Source organism: Camarhynchus parvulus, chromosome 15 (genome assembly GCF_901933205.1).
Source record: "Camarhynchus parvulus chromosome 15, STF_HiC, whole genome shotgun sequence".
NCBI classification, from domain to species: Eukaryota; Metazoa; Chordata; class Aves; order Passeriformes; family Thraupidae; genus Camarhynchus; species Camarhynchus parvulus.
This window is the reverse complement of record NC_044585.1, coordinates 2,088,821-2,108,881: the sequence shown is the minus strand read 5'-3', so window position 1 is coordinate 2,108,881 and position 20,061 is coordinate 2,088,821. Positions and strand designations below refer to the sequence as shown.

Here is a 20,061-nt window from a genome sequence, read left to right as displayed (position 1 = left end):
GCCAGCCCTGCTCACCTGCCACCTCCTCTGCCTGGGACAGAGTCCCAGACTGGGCAGGGAGGAATCTCCCTGGCTTGTCAGAAAGAAATGGACATTTGAGACATTAGATAAGGGAGATCACTGCCGTTCCCCCTTGGATTTCAGCTTTGTTTGTGCTCAGAGAGGCCAGCAAGGCAGACGGGTGGGTTTGCTTCCAAACACTGGAACCAAACTTGCCACAAACTGACGGGGAGGGAGAGATGTGTTTGCTCTGCTCCTGACCACAGTCCCACACCACTGACACCACCTCTGAGGCACCATCCAGAGCCTGCTTTTATAGAAATTGAGGCTTCAATTCACCAAAACACCACAGTTCTCCTCTGTTTTTGTTTCAAAGAAAGCTTTCCAGAGGTGACCAGCGGAGCCTCCCGCCAGACACAGCAGTTGTGGCTCGGATGGATGATAACAATGCCCCCCCACAGAGCGCACACACACAGTGCAAACACACAGACCTGCTGGAAAACCTCATTTTTAAACTCTCTGATAACCTGACTTTCCTTCCACACCACCCTATCCAACCTGGTGGGATACCAGTGCACGCTGAAAGTTAGACATGCGCTGAAATTGTGCCCTGAACACAGACAGACACTGGGGGGTGTTTATGATGCAATTTACAGCACCCTAAAGAGGAGCCCGTGCTCCTTGGGTCTGTGGCGACAAATCCACAACCCAAAGAACACTACACAGCACCCAAAATCCCTGAGGTGACCCCACATATGCTCAGTATCCCTGAGTGCTCCCAGGGCTGAGGGTGCAGAGCTGCCCCCACAAGCCCCGGAGCTGTCACCAGGATGGCAACAACGAAGGTTACAGGACCAGGCATGTCCTGGTCCCCTGCTGCTCGTTTGCTCAGTGGCTCTGGAGCACAGAACCAGCAGTAACTGGGCTTGGGTGCTTTTCCTGGCCAGTGGCTTGGGACCCCCTCGGGGAGAACACCCAACACTGGGCAAGGCATTAATCAAAACACAGAGCCAATGTCCCAGGTGCCCCACTGGAAAGTCCAGCGGGGACATTCCACCACCCAGTGACCTTAGGGATGAGTGCCACACAGCACCCGCGGATCTAAAGCCCACCAGGGAATGACAGGACACAGGGAAAGTTCCTCCACGCAAAAAAGGGCTGGAGGTTTGGCAGGCACGGGTGTGCGGGGCACCCTCCAGCTCTCAGGACCGGCAGCTGGGGCAACACGGGACCTGCTCGGCTCCCCCTGAGCTGCCCCGCGCCGCTGCCGGGCATGGAGCTCAAACTGCCCCACAGGAGCACGGGTGGAGCGGGCGGAGGGGAGCCACGGGGGTGGAAGCCGTGAGAAGTTTGGGGAAGGGGAAATGGGGCGTTTGAGAGTCTTGGGAAAAGGGAGAGGAGAGAGGGAAAGTGGGGATGGAGGGGACGGGGGAGAGGTGAGAGCGACAGGTCGGTGCGACCTGGCACCGGCAGTCCAGGGAGAGGAAGAGAGAGGAGAGGAAGAGGAGTAGGAAAAGGAGAGCGGTCGGTGTGACCCGGCAGCACGAGCAGCCCGCGGCTCCGTGCGGTGCCGCGGTCATTGCCCGCAGCCCGGCGAGGCGCGGGTACCGCGGACAGCGCGCTCCGCCGGGCCGGACCGAGCCGAGCCCCCGCGCCCGCTCCCGTCCCGAGCCCAGCCCCGCCGGCCGCCCCGTCCCGCGCCCACCTGTTGCGCGTCCCGCCTGCTCCCCGCTCCGTCCAGCGCCCCTCTCCCTAGAGGCTCCTCCTGCGGATCAGCCAGGCCAGCGCGGCCGCGGGCGTGAGCGCGCAGAGCAGCCCCGCCACGGCGGCCAGGCGGCGGGCGGCCGAGGGGCCGCGGCCCCGCGCCTTGCGCCGCTGCTCCAGCTCATCGCCCAGGCGGCGCAGGCGGGCGGCGACCCGGCGGGCGGCGGCCTCGGGCCGGGCGGCGCGGCCGGGGCCGCAGGGGCTGCAGGGCGCGGGGGGGCCGCGCAGCGCGCACGGGCACATGGCTGCGTCCGCTCGCCGCCGAGCCCGCCGAGTGTGCGGCGGGCGGGACGCGGGCGGGACACGGGGGGGACCGGGGGTTACATCATCCCCCGCGGGGCGGTGCTCGGCCGCGGGCGGAGAGGGGGGAGCCGGGAGACGGCGCGGGGTGGGGGGCAGGGGGACAGCGGTGGGACGGTCTGGGGTCCAGCGGTGGTGTGGGAGTTGCGTGGGACGGCGGAGGGATGGGAGGGACAGACAGGGATACAGGGGATGGTGTGGGGATAGAAGGACATGCGGGGGACTGGGGGGGACAGTGGTTGTGTGGTGGGACATTCCGGTATCCAGGGATGGGTGGGAGTTCGGTGGGACAGCATGGGAATGGATGGATGGATGGATGGATGGATGGATGGATGGATGGATGGATGGATGGATGGATGGATGGATGGGACGGTGTTGGGATGGAGAGGACAGCACGGGGATGCAGGGACACGGGGGATGGAATGGCAGTGTGGGAGTGGAGGGAACAGTGCTTGTGTGGTGGAAGATTCTGGTATCCAGGGTGGGAGTCTGATGGAACAGCGTAGGAATGGGGGGATAGCGTGGGGATGGAGGGGACAATGTGGGATAGAGAGGCCAGTGGGGAAGGTGGGACAGAGGGGTCAGCATGGGGATGGAGGGACAATCTGGGGATAGAGAGGACAGTGTGGGATACAGGGGACAGCGTGGGGACAGAGGGACAGTTTGGGGATAGAGGGGAAGTGTGAGGAAGGTGGGACAATGTGGGATAGAGGGGATAGCATGGGGATGGAGGGGACACTGTGGGGATAGAGGGGACACTGGGGTTAGAGGGGACAGTTTGGGGACAATGTGGGGATAGAGGGGACAGTATGGGGACACTGTGGGGATAGAGGGGACTGTGGGACAGAGAGGATGGCGTGGGGATAGAGAGACAGTGCGAGGCTGCAGATGCCTGTGGGCTGGAGGAGGGGACAGCGAGGAGATGCAGGGGGGCAGTGAGGGGATTACACAGAGCTGGAGCCGATTTCATCACCCACAGCATTACGGATTCGGATCACATTGCGGGTGGCCGAGGCAGGAGCACGCAGCCCCCGGCACTGACCCGGGGCCCGCGGGGCCTCCCCGGCTGCCAGGGCACGGGAGCAGGGCTGGCACCCCGGGCAGGGCACGGGAGGAGGGCTGGCACCCCAGGCAGGGCACGGGAGGAGGGCTGGCACCCCAGGCAGGGCACGGGAGCAGGGCTGGCACCCCGGGCAGGGCACGGGAGCAGGGCTGGCACCCCCGGGCAGGGCATGGGAGCAGGGCTGGCACCCCGGGCAGGGCTCCCTGCACACACCAGCCCTGGGATGGGCACAGGGGGCTCCCTCTGAGCCAGCAATCACCCCAAACTGGCCCTGTTCCCCCCTGCTTTGCAGAGAAGCTGCTGTGAACCTCCTGGTAAGTCACCCCAGCCCATGCACCCTCCCTGGAGCAGCCTCATGTCCTGCTGCAGGGGCAGTCCCTGGGCTGCAATCCCGTCTCTGGCAGGGCTCAGCAGCATGTGCACCCCAGGGAGACCCCTCCTCTGTGTCCCAGCAAGTGATTGTTTTGTAAGGAAAACAAGTCACAGAATCACAGACTGGTTTGGGCTAGAAGGGATATTAAACTTCATCCCACCCCACTCCTGCCATGGGCAGGGACACCTTCCACTGTCCCAGGCTGCTCCAAGCCCCATCCAGCCTGGCCTTGGGCACTGCCAGGGATTCAGGGGCAGCCCCAGCTGCTCTGAGCACCCTGTGCCAGGGCCTGCCCACCCTCCCAGGGGACAATTCCTAATTCCCAATATCCCTCTGGCACTGGGAGCCATTCCCTGTGTCCTGTCCCTCCATCCCCTTGTCCCCAGTCCCTCTGCAGCTCTCCTGGAGCCCCTTCAGGCCCTGCAAGGGGCTCTGAGCTCTCCTGGAGCCTTCTCCTCTCCAGGTGAGCACCCCCAGCTCTCCCAGCCTGGCTCCAGCCCTTGGAGCATCTCCATGGCCTCCTCTGGTCTCACTCCATCAGCTCCAGGTCCCTCCTGATGTTGGGGACCCCACACTCAGGGGCAGCTCTGCAGGAGGGGTCTCACCTGAGCGGGGCAGAGGGGCAGAATCTCCCCCTCCTTTCCTGCTGCCCCTGCTGTTTTGGGGGGTTTTCGGGTCCAGCACACAGGCCAGGCATGGCCAGCCTTCATCCACCTGTCTGTTGCAGGGTTTCTACATAGAAGAGTTCCTCCCCTAAATGAGGTAGTTTGGGTTCTTCCTGGACACCTGTTCATGTTCATTAAGTCGGGTTTTATAAACAGCACAAGCAAGCTGTAGAGGAGAGAAACCAGCAAGGGGTTGGTGAGGAAGGCAGAGGTGGACGCCAGGGTGGGGGTAACTGCACAAGCTGCTGCTGAGAGCACGGGCTGTGCTTTATAGTCTGTTCTAGAAGGACCAGCTGACTGACTGACACCAACACATCACTTACCTGCTCTGTTTTCTTGAGGGCTCCTCAGGAATCATCTGAAGACTGGACTATTCATGGCCTCTCTGCTTCCCTGGGCAGCTGGACTGGCCGAAGGTGCAGAAGCTTCACAGCTGTGGTTCAGCATCATTTGAACGCAGCCTTAGAGCACCAAGGTGTGTTGATAGTGGAGAGGAACTGAGCCAGCTTCGTGTCCTCCCCAAAACGCCATGGCAGTGCCAGCTCTTGGGCTGTGGTGGCCGCAGGAGGTGGGTGTGAATCAAGGAGCAGAACACCTTCCCATCAGGTGTGGTGGGCACGGCAGCGGTGGGGCCATCCCTGCCCACCCGCTGGGCTTCAGACATGGCCAAGAGAAAGGGAAAAATGGCCTCAGAGGGTCACTCAGAGCGGCCACATCCATGGGCAGCAACCCTCCTGTGGGAAAGGCTTCTCCCCTGGGACCAGCCATGGCTGTGAGGGGGCTGAGAGCTCCCAGCGGGACCGGCCTCGGCTGAGGGCTCCCAGCGGGACCCTGCCCTGTCCCCAGCCATGGCTGTAGGGGGCTGAGGGCTCCCAGCGGGACCCCGCCCTGTCCCCAGCCATGGCTGTGAGGGGCTGAGGGCTCCCAGCGGCGCCCGGAGCCCAGACTGCCCCTGCCGTCACCGCGGCCTCGCTCGGCCGCCCGCGGCTCGCCAGAGCCAGGCCGGGCCCTCGTGTGGGGACCGTCCGCCATCGCCGCCCTCGTGTGGGGACCACAAAACGACAGCCCCGGCCCCAACAGCGGCTCCATTCCCGGGCACCGGCCCCGGTCCCGGCAGCGGCGGCGGAACCTTGTGGCGGCGGAACGCGCGGGCGCGGGGCGCGGTTTCCGTGCCGCGCCGGGCCGGCCCCGCCGCCATGGCCGCGGTGCCGGCGGAGCGGGAGCGGCCCCGGCGGCGGGAGGAACGGGCCGGGGGCGCGAAGCGGCGGCGGCGGGATGAGCCCTCTGAGGAGCCGCCGGAGAGGCCGGGAGAGAGCCCGCGGGAGCCCCCGGCCGAGCCCGGGTACCTGGCGCTGGCCCGCGGGCTGCTGGCCGGCAGCGCCCCGGCCCGGCGCAGCCCGGCGCCCGCCCGGCCTGCCGGGGAACCCGCGGCTGGGGAACCCGGAGATGGGGACGATCTGCTGGGACAGCTGATCCGAGACCTGGTAGGGCTGCGCGGGGCCGGGGGCGGCCCTGGGGCTGTGGCAGGGACAGGCCGGGCCCCGGGCGGGGTCGCGGTGGGGCCGGTACCGGAGCGCGGAGAGGGCTCGGCTGAGGGGCCGCAGGCGAAGGGGACCTTGAATTGGTGTTCCTGTGTGCTTGTTTATAACCTCAGCTTCTGAACATACATCCTTTGACAAAGTTTTAACCCTTCGGAATCTGCTTGTCCTATGTAATGGCACGGGGTGGGATTGTTGGGGTGTCCTGTGCGGGGTTAGGAGTTGGGCTCGGTGATCTACTCGAGATATGCTGTGACTCTATGAAAGAATATCTTTTTTCTCTTAAGATTTTTTTTTGTTTACTCAGGCAGTTTGATGCGGGTGCAGTAATTAAGGATATCCTGCCTTGTGACACAGCAGTGTAGTAAGAAAACAAACTTTAATTCTTTAAATAAAGGAGTCAGTTTGGAAATAGTCTTAAATACAGTTCTGAACCAGATAAAAGTTACTTTGGTAAATCCTCTAAATGCCATAGAGATGTTATTTACAGTATAGGAAAACTAAGGGGGAAACCAATTTTCTTGGTTCTCACTAACCTCACTATGACTAATTACTCTTTGCTTAAAAAAATTAAAAGGAACAGATTAAATTTCTGTCTGCAAGGCACAAATTAATCCATTTTACAGAATTAGTGCTCCATTAGCACACAGGAGCCCGAATCTGTCTCAGAGGGGCTGGTTGTATTTGAGTTTTGGACTCATTCCAGTAGACTTTTAGACAGACTGGTGCTGACTTAACATCCCTGCTTCCTTGTGCTGAGGGCAAGCTGCAGGAATTTTTGGGGTGTGGGAAGACGTGGCTCTGCCCCTAATGTTAGGATTTCATTAGAATGTGTGAAAAATGCATATTTTATGATTGGCTTCTTGCAAATATTTAAATGAATATTATATGTGTTGTGTTAGAAAGTAATGCTGTATTAATTCTTTCAAATATAGTTTTGGGTTATAAAAAAAATGTTAAAATAGAAACTATGCTATGTGGGATAGTTTTTTTAAAGAAAGGACTTGCACTGAGATAGCAACCACAGGACACCTCAATCTTTCAGAGAAAAAGAATTTATTGCTCCATTATCAGGAGAAACGAACTTCTTCCTGCCTCGAAGATGCTGTTAGGATTCAGAGGAAGGAGTTAACAATAACCTGACAGAATCCTGTGTTTGAATGGCATTTATGCATCATGTATGAAGTGTATGAATGTGCAACAGGCTGTTGTTTTTAAGAGTTAATCCTTTGTTAATGTGGGTCCTTTTTCGGGCTCGTGCTGCCAGAAAAGGTACCTGGACATCTGTAACTCTTTGTTTCTATTGTCTCATATTGTCCTAATTCAAATTGTCCAAATTATTATTACTCCAATTGTATTACTATTTTATTACTATTAAACTTTTAAAATTTTAAAAACAAGTGATTGGCGTTTTTCACAGAATGGAATCAGTAGGAGTTTGTGCTGTGCCTCCAGAACCTCAGACAGATCCCAAATCAGGATCATCCCCTCCCTCTTGGCACTTCCTAACCCCCATTCCTTTGCTTCTTTTTGTAGGTCTCTTCTACAGCTACTCTTCACTTAAACTTGGACCCTTTGCAGCACCAAAGGAGGGAAAAAAAGGCACTTCTGGGTTTATTTGAAACAGGGTATAAATCCTTGTGCAGCTCAGTTTATAAAAAGCCTGTGCAGGTTTGGAGAGCTGGGGGTGCTCCCCTGGAGAGGAGAAGGCTCCAGGGAGAGCTCAGAGCCCCTTGCAGGGCCTAAAGGGGCTCCAGGAGAGCTGCAGAGGGACTGGGGACAAGGGATGGAGGCACAGGACACAGGGAATGGCTCCCACTGCCAGAGGGCAGGGCTGGATGGGATATTGGGAACTAGGAATTGTTCCCTGGCAGGGTGGGAACAGGGTGCACAGGGTGCCCAGAGCAGCTGGGGCTGCCCCTGGATCCCTGGAAGTTTTTGCTCTTTTCCCCTCCTTTCCTCCGTTGGTGTTGAGCCTTGTGTGAGCACTGCTGTGCCTGCAGCCCTGATCCCTTGCAGTGAGACCCCTGTGTGCCCCCAGCCAGGCCAGATCTGCTGCTCGGACACGAGTCAAGCCCAATTTGGAAGGAGCACATCCGTGGTGCTGCCGTGCCTGAGCTCATGAGCCCGGAGCTAACAACCCTTGCCCGGTGGCTCCTCTGGTTCGTTCGGGCAGCCTGTGGCTCCGGAGCGCTCCCGTGGCCGCTGAAGCTGAGCGGGATCCCTTTGTGCTTTCCTTGGGTGTCCCCGCTGGAGACGGGTGGGATTTACAGCACTCCGAAGCAAAACAGATCCTGCGGAGCCGGCGGCCCCAGCACGGGGCACGGACAAGGAGCTGCTTGTGCAGGGAAATTGGGGATGAGGAGGGAGGGCAGCAGCACGGCCGGCTGCAGCTCCTGCTCTAAGTAACTTTAGAGCAAGTGGGAGGTTCCAGCGTGTGTAAAGTGATGTTTTGTTGCTAAAAGACCTGATGGGAGCATTGCCCATGTTTGTGTTGTATTAAACATTTGCCTGTGTTTAGAATGTCTTGTCCCGAGTGTGGAATATCTTTTGCTTTAAAAACCACACCACCACGTTATATTGAGATTTCCCTGAGTAAATGCTTTAAATAAACCCAGAATATCCCTTCTATTCTACTTTGGTACTGCAAATGGCCCAGATCTGAATGAGACGCTGTAGGAGAGACCTGCAGAGAAACAAAGGTACCAGGGTTAGGGAGGAGACAGGAGATGATCCTGAGCTTCTGAAGGCAAACAGTGGAGATGGGTTTTAACTGAACAGCTGATTTTGTACATGAGGATTGATGGACAGTGATCAGGAGCACCTGGGGGGGACAGAAATCCGAGGAAACACTGCAGAGCAAAACTGGTGACATAGAAATAGAATCAGCTGATTAAACTCTATTATAGAGTATAAAAATTTTGAATATCTAGACAGGATAACAGCGAAGATAAATCTTGTTGTGATAACTGCAGAAAGAAGATGTAATAATTATGTAATTAAACCAAACAGAATACATCTAGGAAAAATCTGTGTGCTGTATTTAGCTGTTAGCTTAAATTGATGGATTTGGCTTCAAATTTTTGTTTGAGATGCTCAATTAGTTAAAGGAGGAACATTTCCTATTAAAAAACATTTTTATATTAGTAATGAAAGAAACCAACATCATCTCCATTCAGTTTTATTTAAAATATTTGTTCATTTTTCCATCATATGGGATTGAAACCTTGCTGGTGAAATTAATAACAGGCATATACCTTAAAAATGATCATTTATTGGGGGTTTTTGGCACTTTAGCCAAACTATTTTACTAGAACTTGTGTCTTGCCTTTCTCTGCCCTTTAAAGAGCCATGAAAGAAGGGAGGGGCAGAAAACAGAAAAACTGATGTTTTCATGGAGCTGTGGTGACCCTGAGGACACACTATTCCTTCTCCATACCCTGGTAACTTCTCCTGCTGTCAAACTGTGTGTTAAACCAGCCTCACCAATTCTTTTCTCCTTTTGCCTTCCCAGAATGAAATCAATGAGGTTCCTTTTTTCGACGTGCAGCTGCCTTACGAGCTGGCACTGAAGATATTCCAGTACCTGGGCAAGGCTGAGCTGGGAAGGTGTGCTCAGGTGAGTGCTGCTGGCAGTTTGCTGCTCTGATTCCACTTAAAACTGGCAGAAATAGTGAAAAACCAGGCACCTCAATGTGGGGTAGTAGCCCAAGGAACTCAGCTGGTTGTGCTTTCACTCACAGGAGACAGTTTCCAAAACTGGATATTGGAAATGTAATGGTACATGAGCTGGATTTAGAGCTGCACTTGAGCAGAGTTAAATAAAACATCTGTGGCTTGGGCAGCAGCAAAGCCTTAAAATTGAAAATAAATAGTGCAAAGATATTTTGATTTGAGTGAGTGTTCTGAAGCATTTTTGATTCAGGTCAGTGTCTTGCAGTATTTAGGATTGAGCACTTGGCAGTGCTAAGGGCATGGCAAGAGCTGCTCCTCCCACTTTCCAGTGTGGGATTGAACCACAGACATTGGAGTAACTTTTTGTCTGTAGTATTTCCATGTGAGGTGAAATTCTTAAATGACCCTGATTTCCTCTCCCCAGCCCTGCAAGGGATTTATATTTTTCTTTTCTCACACTTTTAGATGATGCTCTCAGCAGTCTGTACTCAGGCATGGTCCTTAATTTGTGTGTAGTTGTAAACTGCCTGTCTCTTCCAGAACTTTACTGAAACACTCACTGTCACCTCATTCTACTCAGGGTTGTTCAGCCCACACTGTTGGGCCTCTTTATTTCCTTTCTTCACACATTGAATGATGAACCTCCTCTCTGAATGAGTCTTCAAAGCAAACTTAATTGGCAAGTGGTGGTTACCCAGTGGAATCAAGCAGAATATTGTGGATATCATTCCAGCTTCTCCTGTGGCCACTGTTTGGGGTTCCAGGCTGGTGGTCATTAACTCTTACATACAGAGCACATCTTGCAACCTCACAAAAATCCAATCAAAACCATTCTCTGTGTTACAAACAGTCTAGGGCATGGTTTGAGTGGAAGAGAGAAATGTTAATATGTGAAAACTGAGAAGTGACAGACAGGGTCTGTTGAGGGTGGCTAAACTTAAATATTCTGTAGATGGTCCAGGCTTGCTTTGAAAGGAAAGTGGGCTTTTAATGTTCAGTGTGAGTGTGTTGTAGTGTTAAATAGCTACAAGTGGTTATTGCTTAAATCTTTGAGTTGCTAATGCCTTTTAGGGACAGGGACTGTTTAAAGAAAATTAATTCCTTGTGCAGGGCTGCTCTTGCAGAGGGGAAAATTCTCTAGGATTATTTTTTGGTGCTGTCCAGGACAGGGAAGCTTTCAGATATGCTCAAGTTTCTGTCCCTTGGGGTTGAGATATGCCATCAGTAAAGGCCACAGCCCATGACATGGAACAGGGTTGCATTTTTGAAGTGGATTAGTTTAAGGTTTTTCTTTCACTCTCTTTTCCCCCCTCCTTAGGCATGATCACTTTACCTCATGGCATAGTAAAAAGATTGGCTGCTGTAAGGCTGCTCCTTTTGCCTGTGCTTAGGGCTGCACTGGATTTCTCTCCCATTCAGTTTGCTTTTTAGCTTGAACCTGTTCTCATGAGATGTGTTTTAACAGAGACAATTTTCCACATTTCTCATTCTCCTGTTCCCAAGTCACTGTTCCTTTGTGGCAGCTGAGCAAGTGCCCAGTGTTTCACAGGGCTTTCCCAATCAGATGAATATCCAGTGCAGAGCTGGCTTCTTTTTAACTGTTCAAATAAAAAGCAGAGCCATAAAAATAAATAGCATTTTCATTTTTCTCCTGGTGGTTTTGTTTTTGAAGGGGGGGGAGCCCTCTTCTGTTCCATGGAAAACCCTGCTGCTTTATGGTGTTATCCTAGAAAGGTTTTTTTTTTATTAAGGTGCCTTGGGATTTCAGTGAAATTGGGCCAGTTGGTGGAATTGGCATCATGATCCATGTGAGTGCCTTTGGAGAAAACCTGTTTGCTTAGTTCTTTATGCCAAATTGGTAACCAGCTAACAGCAAAGGAGCCTGACTGCAGAGCCTCTCTGAGATGTAATCACACCACAGACTGTCTGGAGAACTTGAATTTCACCTTGATATTTCCCTCTCCCTTGCTCCCCCACAGCTTTTCTTTGATTTTTGGAATTAGTAGTGTAAACCACAACCTGTCTGTGTGGCACTGGAAGTACAGAAGTCTGTAAATAAATAAAGCTCAGGTCCTCAGTGCCTGAGCTCTGCTGGGTCTGCACTAGGGGGGTGACATTCAGCAGCACCCACCAGACCGGTCCCTGTTGATATCCCACGTTTGGAATTGATGGAGAAAAGTATCCAGGGATTCATGTAGCATAGAACAGGCCAGGGTAAGGCAGAATTTTACCCTGTGAGCACTCTCTTATTGTGTTCTGACCATTGGCAGGAATATCTGTACCATGAGTGACTCTCCTGTGACTGTCTGTCACTCCTTCCTCCTGGTCAGGGTGTGGAGAGAAACGAGAAACAATCCCCTGGGACACCACAAATGTGACAAATTGAAATGTCCTTGTGTGATTTAGGGCTGATACTGTAAATACATTTATTTTACCCATGGCTTTTATGGTTCAGCTTGGTGATGAGGGGATGTGTTTCAATTCAGCAGCACTGAATTTTGGCAGTTTTGTTTCTGAACAGATCAGTGGGAAATTCCCTTGACCTGTTAGGTTTTCATCTTAGAGAGAGAAGGTTTAGAAGTGTTTACCAACACAGGAATTGTGTATGTATCTAGGGCAAGGGAGACTGTTTCTAGGAATTTAGGAATGAATTGTCATGCATAAATCAAGAATTTCAGCTGCTTGCTTCCAGGACTTCTGGGATTGTCAAACAGTTGAGGCTTTAATGTTTATACATTTATAAAAAGAAAATTGAATGTGGTTTTTTTGAGCATGGTTTTGCATTAAGGTTGTTTATGGGTAAAAGCCATCATCCATCCTCCTTGTGATTCCCAGAGAGTGCAGAGAAATGGATGGATAGGGATATCCCTGCCCTGGGCTGAGCCCCCAGCGGGGGCAGCAGGAAAGGAGGGGCGGGGGGGGGATTGTGCCCCTCTGCCCCCTCAGGTGAGACCCCTCCTGCAGAGCTGCCCCTGAGTGTGGGGTCCCCAACATCAGGAGGGACCTGGAGCTGATGGAGTGAGACCAGAGGAGGAGATGCTCCAAGGGCTGGAGCCAGGCTGGGAGAGCTGGGGGTGCTCACCTGGAGAGGAGAAGGCTCCAGGGAGAGCTCAGAGCCCCTTGCAGGGCCTAAAGGGGCTCCAGGAGAGCTGGAGAGGAACTGGGGACAAGGGATGGAGGGACAGGACACAGGGAATGGCTCCCAGTGCCAGAGGGCAGGGATGGATGGGATATTGGGAATTAGGAATTGTTCCCTAGGAGGGTGGTGAGGGGCTGGGATGGAACTCCCAGAGCAGCTGTGGCTGCCCCTGGATCCCTGGAAATGTTCCAGGCCAGGTTGGATGGGACTTGGAGCAGCCTGGGACAGTGGAAGGTGTCCCTGGCCATGGCAGGGGTGACACTGGGTGGTCTTTAAGGTCCCTTCCAGGCCAAACCATTTTGTGCTCAGGGCTGTGAGCAGAAAAGATGAGCAGTTTCCATCAGAATGGCTTTGGATTAAACACTTGGCACTATTTTTTGTACCGAGCTCAAAGTCCAGCTAGTTCTAATTGAGGCCCCTGGTCCCAGCAAATGAGCCTTGACTCTGCCTTTGTGTGTCTGGGGAAGAAAATAAACCTAGTGAAATAAAAACCATTATCAGATGCAGAGGGATGAATAAACCTTCATTAGGATTTGAGCCAGTTGATTTAGATGGGATTAGAAGAAATTTTGGATTTGATGGAAGAGGTGGGGTTTTTTAAGGGGAAAAATATCCCCCAGAGGCAAAACCAAATAGCAAAGCCTGTGTCAGCAAAAGCTTTTGAAGTCCTTCAGAACATTATTACTTGCTGAACTATAAAATATAAAACTGTCCCTCTGTGGAACTCAGGGGAACCCAAACTTTCTTTGCTGAGAACAGTTGTAAAAAGATAATAGGAACACTGAAGACAAAATTAAATTCAGGACTCCAAATCTATAAACAAGTCTGTAAGATGTTGTCATTGATCCTTGCTGGAGTTTCTGTGCAGTTTAGATTTGGAAACAGTTTTAACAAGAGCTTTGCACATCTCAGCTCCTCTCCAGCACCCAGCTTTTGGGTGCATGTAAATAAAGCCATAATGCCCTGGCTTTTGGGGCCTCACCTGAAACTCCAAGTCAAGCAGATCTAATAAAGCTGACTTGAAGCCAATGGTTGGTTTTAATGCTGCAGCTCACAGTGGTGCTGTAAAGTGAAATGCTTGAGACTCTTTTTTAGTGATTTCGTGCAGCTGAGCCTCGCTCAGTGGGGTTTTACAAGGGATTGGCATGTGAGTTTGGGGCTGTAAGGAAAGGCTGGGTTAGGGACCCTTTGGAAATTCAGGCTTGTAAAGCAGCAGGGTTCGCTGTAATTTGATTGAAAAAAAATCAGGGTAGGATAGGATCTTTATTCCCCCTGGAAGTTGAAAAGGCAGTCGAAATTTTATGTAGCCCCCCCCCGCCTTTTCTTTTGTTTTACTATCTTTATAAATGCTTTTAAGACCTTGAAACTTGAAAGGTCTGTGCAATATTTTCTGTTTTGGCAGGCTGAAAGGTGTGTGTTTATTTTTGATTTTTCTTTTGGAAAGCAAGGCAAGAGCTGGCCTGGTTTGGCTGTGCTTCCCTGTGCGTGTGCTCAGCCTGTCCCTGTCAGGAAAACGTGCTGCTGTTTGGGGAGGGGGCAGAGGTTCTGCCTGGGGAGCTCCACTCCTGCACCACAGCTGCTCTTTTGGTGTGTCAGCAGAAAGCTGCTTTGGGGTTTTTTTTTTTTGTGTTCTTGGAGCAATAACACAGATATTTATCCTACTTTCAAATCAAATTGTGAGCAAATTCTTAATGGTTTGGATTTGGGATTGCTTCTTTTTGGTGCTTTTGAAGTTGCTGAGTGTGTCCCTCTAGGGACAGGAGCGCTCAGCACTTTGATTCCAGGGTGCTGTGTGTTGCTGGAGCAGCCTCAGTGCTGGTTCTGTCATTTCAGGGCATTATTCTCACCCTGTGCAGGTTGTTTCCTTTGTCAGAGGATGGAGGGGGATTGTCTCCCTCTGCCAGTTTGCACTGAGGGCTCTGGGTGATTCAGAATGTTCATTTTGCTGCTTTTAGATATTCCTATTTGAGCACTGCTTTTCTCTGTAGGTCTCAAACCTTAAAAACACTTGCAGGTTATTCAGATCACCTCTTCTTTCATCACATTAAACATTTTCTGTGTGTGTGTCACTATGGAAAAAATGGCAAATAAATATAAAGAGATGGTCCTGGGGGAGTTTGTGTCCATGGGAGGCTTGGATTCTTGGCATAATCTGGGGACTGAAATGAACATTAGATGCTTAATTGTAACTTACTAAAAATGATGTCAGTCTCAGAAGGTTCTTTTTAATCTTTTTAGAACCAGAGCACAATTGATTGCTGCTTTCACCAGTCGTGGCTTTCATTGGTTACGTCTGTTTTTTTAAATTAAGAATTACAGAGGGAAAAAAAAAGCTACTTAAGTTGGCTCTTACCTCTTGAATCTTTAATTCTGAGCCCACAATTGATTGTGATGAAGCTGTTCTCTCTGGAATGGGCAGCAACTTGAGGCTGCTTGAAAAACTTAATAATTCATTGCTATTTATGCATACTGTAATACAATAGGTTATAAATCACTAATGTCATACCCCTAATCAGGCATTGTCAGTGGGACTTCAGAGGTATGGTGCTGTGATCTGAGAGGGTTTCTTAGCTACAAATATGAAAATATATTCATAGTTTTGCTCTAAGCTCACAATTCTCTCTTAATTGTTTTCTTGCTGCTTTCCCTGTCAAAATTTTCCAGTCACTGATATTTCAGGTTGACAGTGTGGCCACTAAACTGGTGTCTATGTTATGTGGAGATCTAGTGGAGTATAAACTCAGTTATTTCCTGAAGAAACCACAGAAAACAAGCCTTTTGTTAAAAGTCTGGCATTTTTATACACTCAGGTGTATAAAGACTGAACAAATATATTTGTTAAAGTAAGACTTTCATCTTAATACAGGCCTGTATTAATTTATATCTTAATATGAAATATTAAATAGTATCTGAAATATAAAATCTCATTTTCCTTATCCATTTATGAGAGATCCATATATCAACATTGATTTCTAGGTCAGCAGGACATGGAAAATCCTTGCAGAAGACGAAGTGCTGTGGTACCGGCTGTGCCAGGAGGAGGGATACCTGTTGGACACGAGCATCTCTGACCATTCCTGCTGGAAACTCGCCCTCAAAAACTGCAGAGCCAGAGAGCACATGCTGAAAACCAACTGGAAGGTGAGAGGGAAATTAAGGAATTGGGGAAAAATTGGAATGGGGAAAAATGGGAACCTGCTTAGAGCAATTGGAGAGGACAGTTTGTGTTGTGTTTTGCAGCTCCTCTTTCCCAGTTGAAAGCTGCTGGGAGGGGGGTTTTGGGGTAGATGTGTGTTCTCTCAGCAGCTGTAGCAAAGCTGGGAGTTTGCCAGCAGCAGGTTTTGGGGGCTGAAGGAGTGGGAACACCAAGGCTGTGTCTCTCTGCAGAACCGCGTGGGTGCCGTGAGCCAGCTGCACTACGAGCCCGGCCGCGTCCTGTGCGACGTCCACTGCTGCGACGGCGTGGTCATGGCAGGGTGAGCACGGGGCTGGCACTGCCCGCTGTGGCTGCACGGGGCTGGCACTGCCCTCTGTGGCTGCACGGGGCTGGCACTGCCCGCTGTGGCTGCACGGGGCTGGCACTGCCCACTGCACCTTCCATAGCGTGTGCCCTGCCCACTGCAGCTTCCATAGAGTATGCAGTGCCCGCTGCAGCTGCACCAGGGTCTGCACTGCCCACTGCAGGTTCCATAGCGTGTGCACTGCCCACTGCTGCTGCAGCAGGGTCTCCACTGCCCACTGCACCTTCCATAGAGTGTGCACTGCCCACTGCACCTTCCATAGAGTGTGTAATGCCCACTCCACCTTCTGTAGAGTGTGTAATGTCCACTCCACCTTCTGTAGAGTGTGTAATGTCCACTCCATCCTCTATAGAGTGTGTAATGTCCACTCCATCCTCTGTAGAGTGTGTAATGTCCACTCCACCTTCTGTAGGGTGTGTAATGTCCACTCCACCTTCTATAGGGTGTGTAATGTCCACTCCACCTTCTATAGAGTGTGTAATGTCCACTCCACCTTCTATAGGGTGTGTAATGTCCACTCCACCTTCTATAGGGTGTGTAATGTCCACTCCACCTTCTATAGAGTGTGTAATGTCCACTCCACCTTCTATAGGGTGTGTAATGCCCACTGCACCTTCCATAGAGTGTGTAATGCCCACTCCACCTTCTGTAGAGTGTGTAATGTCCACTCCACCTTCTGTAGAGTGTGTAATGTCCACTCCATCCTCTATAGAGTGTGTAATGTCCACTCCATCCTCTGTAGAGTGTGTAATGTCCACTCCACCTTCTATAGGGTGTGTAATGTCCACTCCACCTTCTATAGGGTGTGTAATGTCCACTCCACCTTCTATAGAGTGTGTAATGTCCACTCCACCTTCTATAGGGTGTGTAATGTCCACTCCACCTTCTATAGGGTGTGTAATGTCCACTCCACCTTCTATAGAGTGTGTAATGTCCACTCCACCTTCTATAGGGTGTGTAATGCCCACTGCACCTTCCATATAGTGTGTAATGTCCACTCCACCTTCTATAGGGTGTGTAATGCCCACTGCACCTTCCATATAGTGTGTAATGTCCACTCCACCTTCTATAGGGTGTGTAATGCCCACTGCACCTTCCATATAGTGTGTAATGTCCACTCCACCTTCTATAGGGTGTGTAATGTCCACTCCATCCTCTATAGAGTGTGTAATGCCCACTGCACCTTCCATATAGTGTGTAATGTCCACTCCACCTTCTATAGGGTGTGTAATGTCCACTCCATCCTCTATAGAGTGTGTAATGCCCACTGCACCTTCCATATAGTGTGTAATGTCCACTCCATCCTCTGTAGAGTGTGTAATGTCCACTCCATCCTCTATAAGGTCTGCAATCCCCACTCCACCTTCTATAGGGTGTGTAATGTCCACTCTATCTTCTATAGGGTGTGTAATCCCCACTCCATCCTCTATAGAGTGTGTAATGCCCACTCCACCTTTTATAGTGTGTAATGTTCACTCCATGTGTTACAGAATGTGCAATGTCCATTGCACCTGCAACAGTGTGTAGTGCCTACTCCATCGTTACCAGAGTAATTCCCACTCCATCTTTTGTGGTGTGTAATGTTCACTCCACGTTTACCAGAGTGTATAATGCCCACTCCTTCTTTAATAGTGTGTGTAATTCCCACTCTACCTTTACCAGGCTGTGTAATACTCATTCCACCTTTAACAGAGTGTATAAAGCTTGCTCCATCCTTACCAGGCTGTGTAATACTCCCTCCACCTCTACCAGGCTGTGTAATGCCCACTCCATCTTTACCAGGCTGTGTAGGGCTCACTCCACCTTCACCATCTGAAATCTCAGGTGCTTCCTTTAATAAATTCAAAAGCAACACCTGTTTGTTGCTTAATTAATTAACCTTAATTCTGTTAAGAATGGATTCACCTGCAGTTCCTGAGACAGGCTGTCCTTTAGTGACTGATGAGGATGTTTATCTACAATTTACCTCAGCAGTTCAAATTTTTATGGAACTGTTCAAAAGTTATCTCATGTACAAGTAGTCCCTGTAAAAACTCAGGTGCTTTCTGATGAACTCCATCCATTGTTTTGCTGTGGAAGCACCCAGAATGTATTAAACATTTTACACATCTACTGAAAAAATCCCCCTTTTAAATGTTTTTTTTTCATAAAAATCTCTTAATCACAAAGGTATCTTGTCACAGCACAAAAGTAACTTTAGGACTGTTACTTTTCTCCATTCTTACTTAAAAGACAACCTTGGAGGAAAATAACCCACTCAGAATAGATAAACTCAAACTTCTCTTTTCCTAATACAGAAGTTTGCTGGACCTTGGTTTAATGTTATCTATTCGTGTGGTTTATACTCTTAAATACAATTTTAAGAGTCTCACAAATTTTTAGAAGAGGTTACAGTGATTCTCCCAGGAAGTATGAGGCTTTCCTGTGTTCTGTTTGAATTTCACAGGTTCAGTAATTAGTAACCCTCCAGAAATGACGTGAGTAAATAAAAATTATGATATAAATAAAATTATTACATTGTCCTTGACATGCCAGAGTTCAATGTTTAATGGTAGCACTTCATGTTAATGGTGTGGGACTGAGAAAACTGCTTCTAAAATACTTCAGAATTCACAGACTGGTTATAAGGAAGATGCCTGGAAAACTCTAATTCATGGAAATCCTTTTGAATGCTCTTGGGCAGCTGAGAGCAGGACTCTAAACTATCAGACAGCAAACCCAGTTGTCTCCATGCTGCTGCCAAAACCTCCAGCTCTCCTTTTCCTTCACTTTTCTCCTTTGTGTTTATATCCAAATGTGCAGTAGATAGTTATGCAGATTAAATGACATTAATCTGAAGTATTAATAAACAAAGGTTATGAATCCTGCATATTAAATCCAATAGTCCATATTTTGGCTTGGTGTATTAGAGAAGTTGGGTTCTGACAGTTGCACACACTCTTTTCATGTTGGTTCTCCAGCTCCTCCAGTATCTCCTGATTCTCTTGGTGAATTTACATCAGGGGTGTGATACAATTAAATAATTCAGATTCCTGAAAACAGGTGAGCAAGTAAGAGACCACTGAGGGAAATTTGGATGTGTGTATCCTTTAGGAAAAATAATGTTCACTTAAATGACTTTCCAGTAATTTCTTTGAAAAATGAATTATCTCTTTATGAAGCTGTGAGCATGTGTCTGATAAAACAACATGAGGAAATTAGAATTCAGCTGTTTGAATTTACCTGATTAGTAAATGAAGAGTTTAGAGTATTAGAACACAAAAATTATGTTATGTCCTTTGCTGTTTACCACTTGTCCTTCACTCTGCTTTGTCTCTTAAATTGGTAAATGGTCAATATCAAACAAGGGAGACTTCAAGTTATAACTAAAACTTCAGAGGGCATCAGCAAATTGTGCAGAGAAATACTTTATGTGCATTTGGTGAGTATTTAGGATATTGAGGAATTTGTTGGGGTTTTGTTGTTTGCTGTGTTTTTATTTTTTAAATCCAACCATAACCCTCCCCTGTCTCTCCCAGCTTATAAAATTGAACTTAATGGCATTGTGCTTTCAAATTTGTCATGAAAGTGTAATGAATCTGGTGATCAATAGCAAACTGTTGTGTTCTTTCAGTGCTGAAGAAGTAATTTAATAGCTGAGGTTTACAAAGTCAATTCTCCTCTCAGTATAAATATCAATTATCTGTTACATTTAATGATTCTCTCTCCTGTTTCACAAACACTTGTGTGCTCAGCTTTGCATGGGAATAATCAGTGATTACAGAGGAACCTGTGTGTCTGAATGTGTGAGTTTGCAAGGTCTGGTGCTGCTAATCCAGAATTGTGGGACATTTCCCAATGATTTTCTATCCAGAATATTTTCTATTCCCAATATTTTCTATTTCTGCTCAGGGCTGCTCAGTTTTTAGCAGATTTTTTGATCATAATTCCCTCAACCACTCGTGGTGCTCCAGCCCCTTCCCTGGACACCTCCAGCCCCTCCAGGTGCTTTTTGTCCTGAGGGGCCCAGAACTGGGCAGAGGA

The 20,061-nt window shown here is 49.8% G+C and overlaps 1 protein-coding gene across 1 annotated transcript in view; it reads left to right on the top strand.

The window, feature by feature from the left end:
* The first annotated feature begins 5,331 nt into the window (after window positions 1-5,331).
* FBXW8 (F-box and WD repeat domain containing 8) overlaps window positions 5,332-20,061 on the top strand; it is a 62,245-nt gene continuing 47,515 nt past the window's right edge. The window contains 4 exon segments of the mRNA XM_030959082.1: window positions 5,332-5,649; window positions 9,218-9,322; window positions 15,494-15,658; window positions 15,905-15,993. Coding sequence (XP_030814942.1) covers window positions 5,362-5,649; window positions 9,218-9,322; window positions 15,494-15,658; window positions 15,905-15,993 — 647 coding nt within the window. The 5' untranslated portion in view covers window positions 5,332-5,361.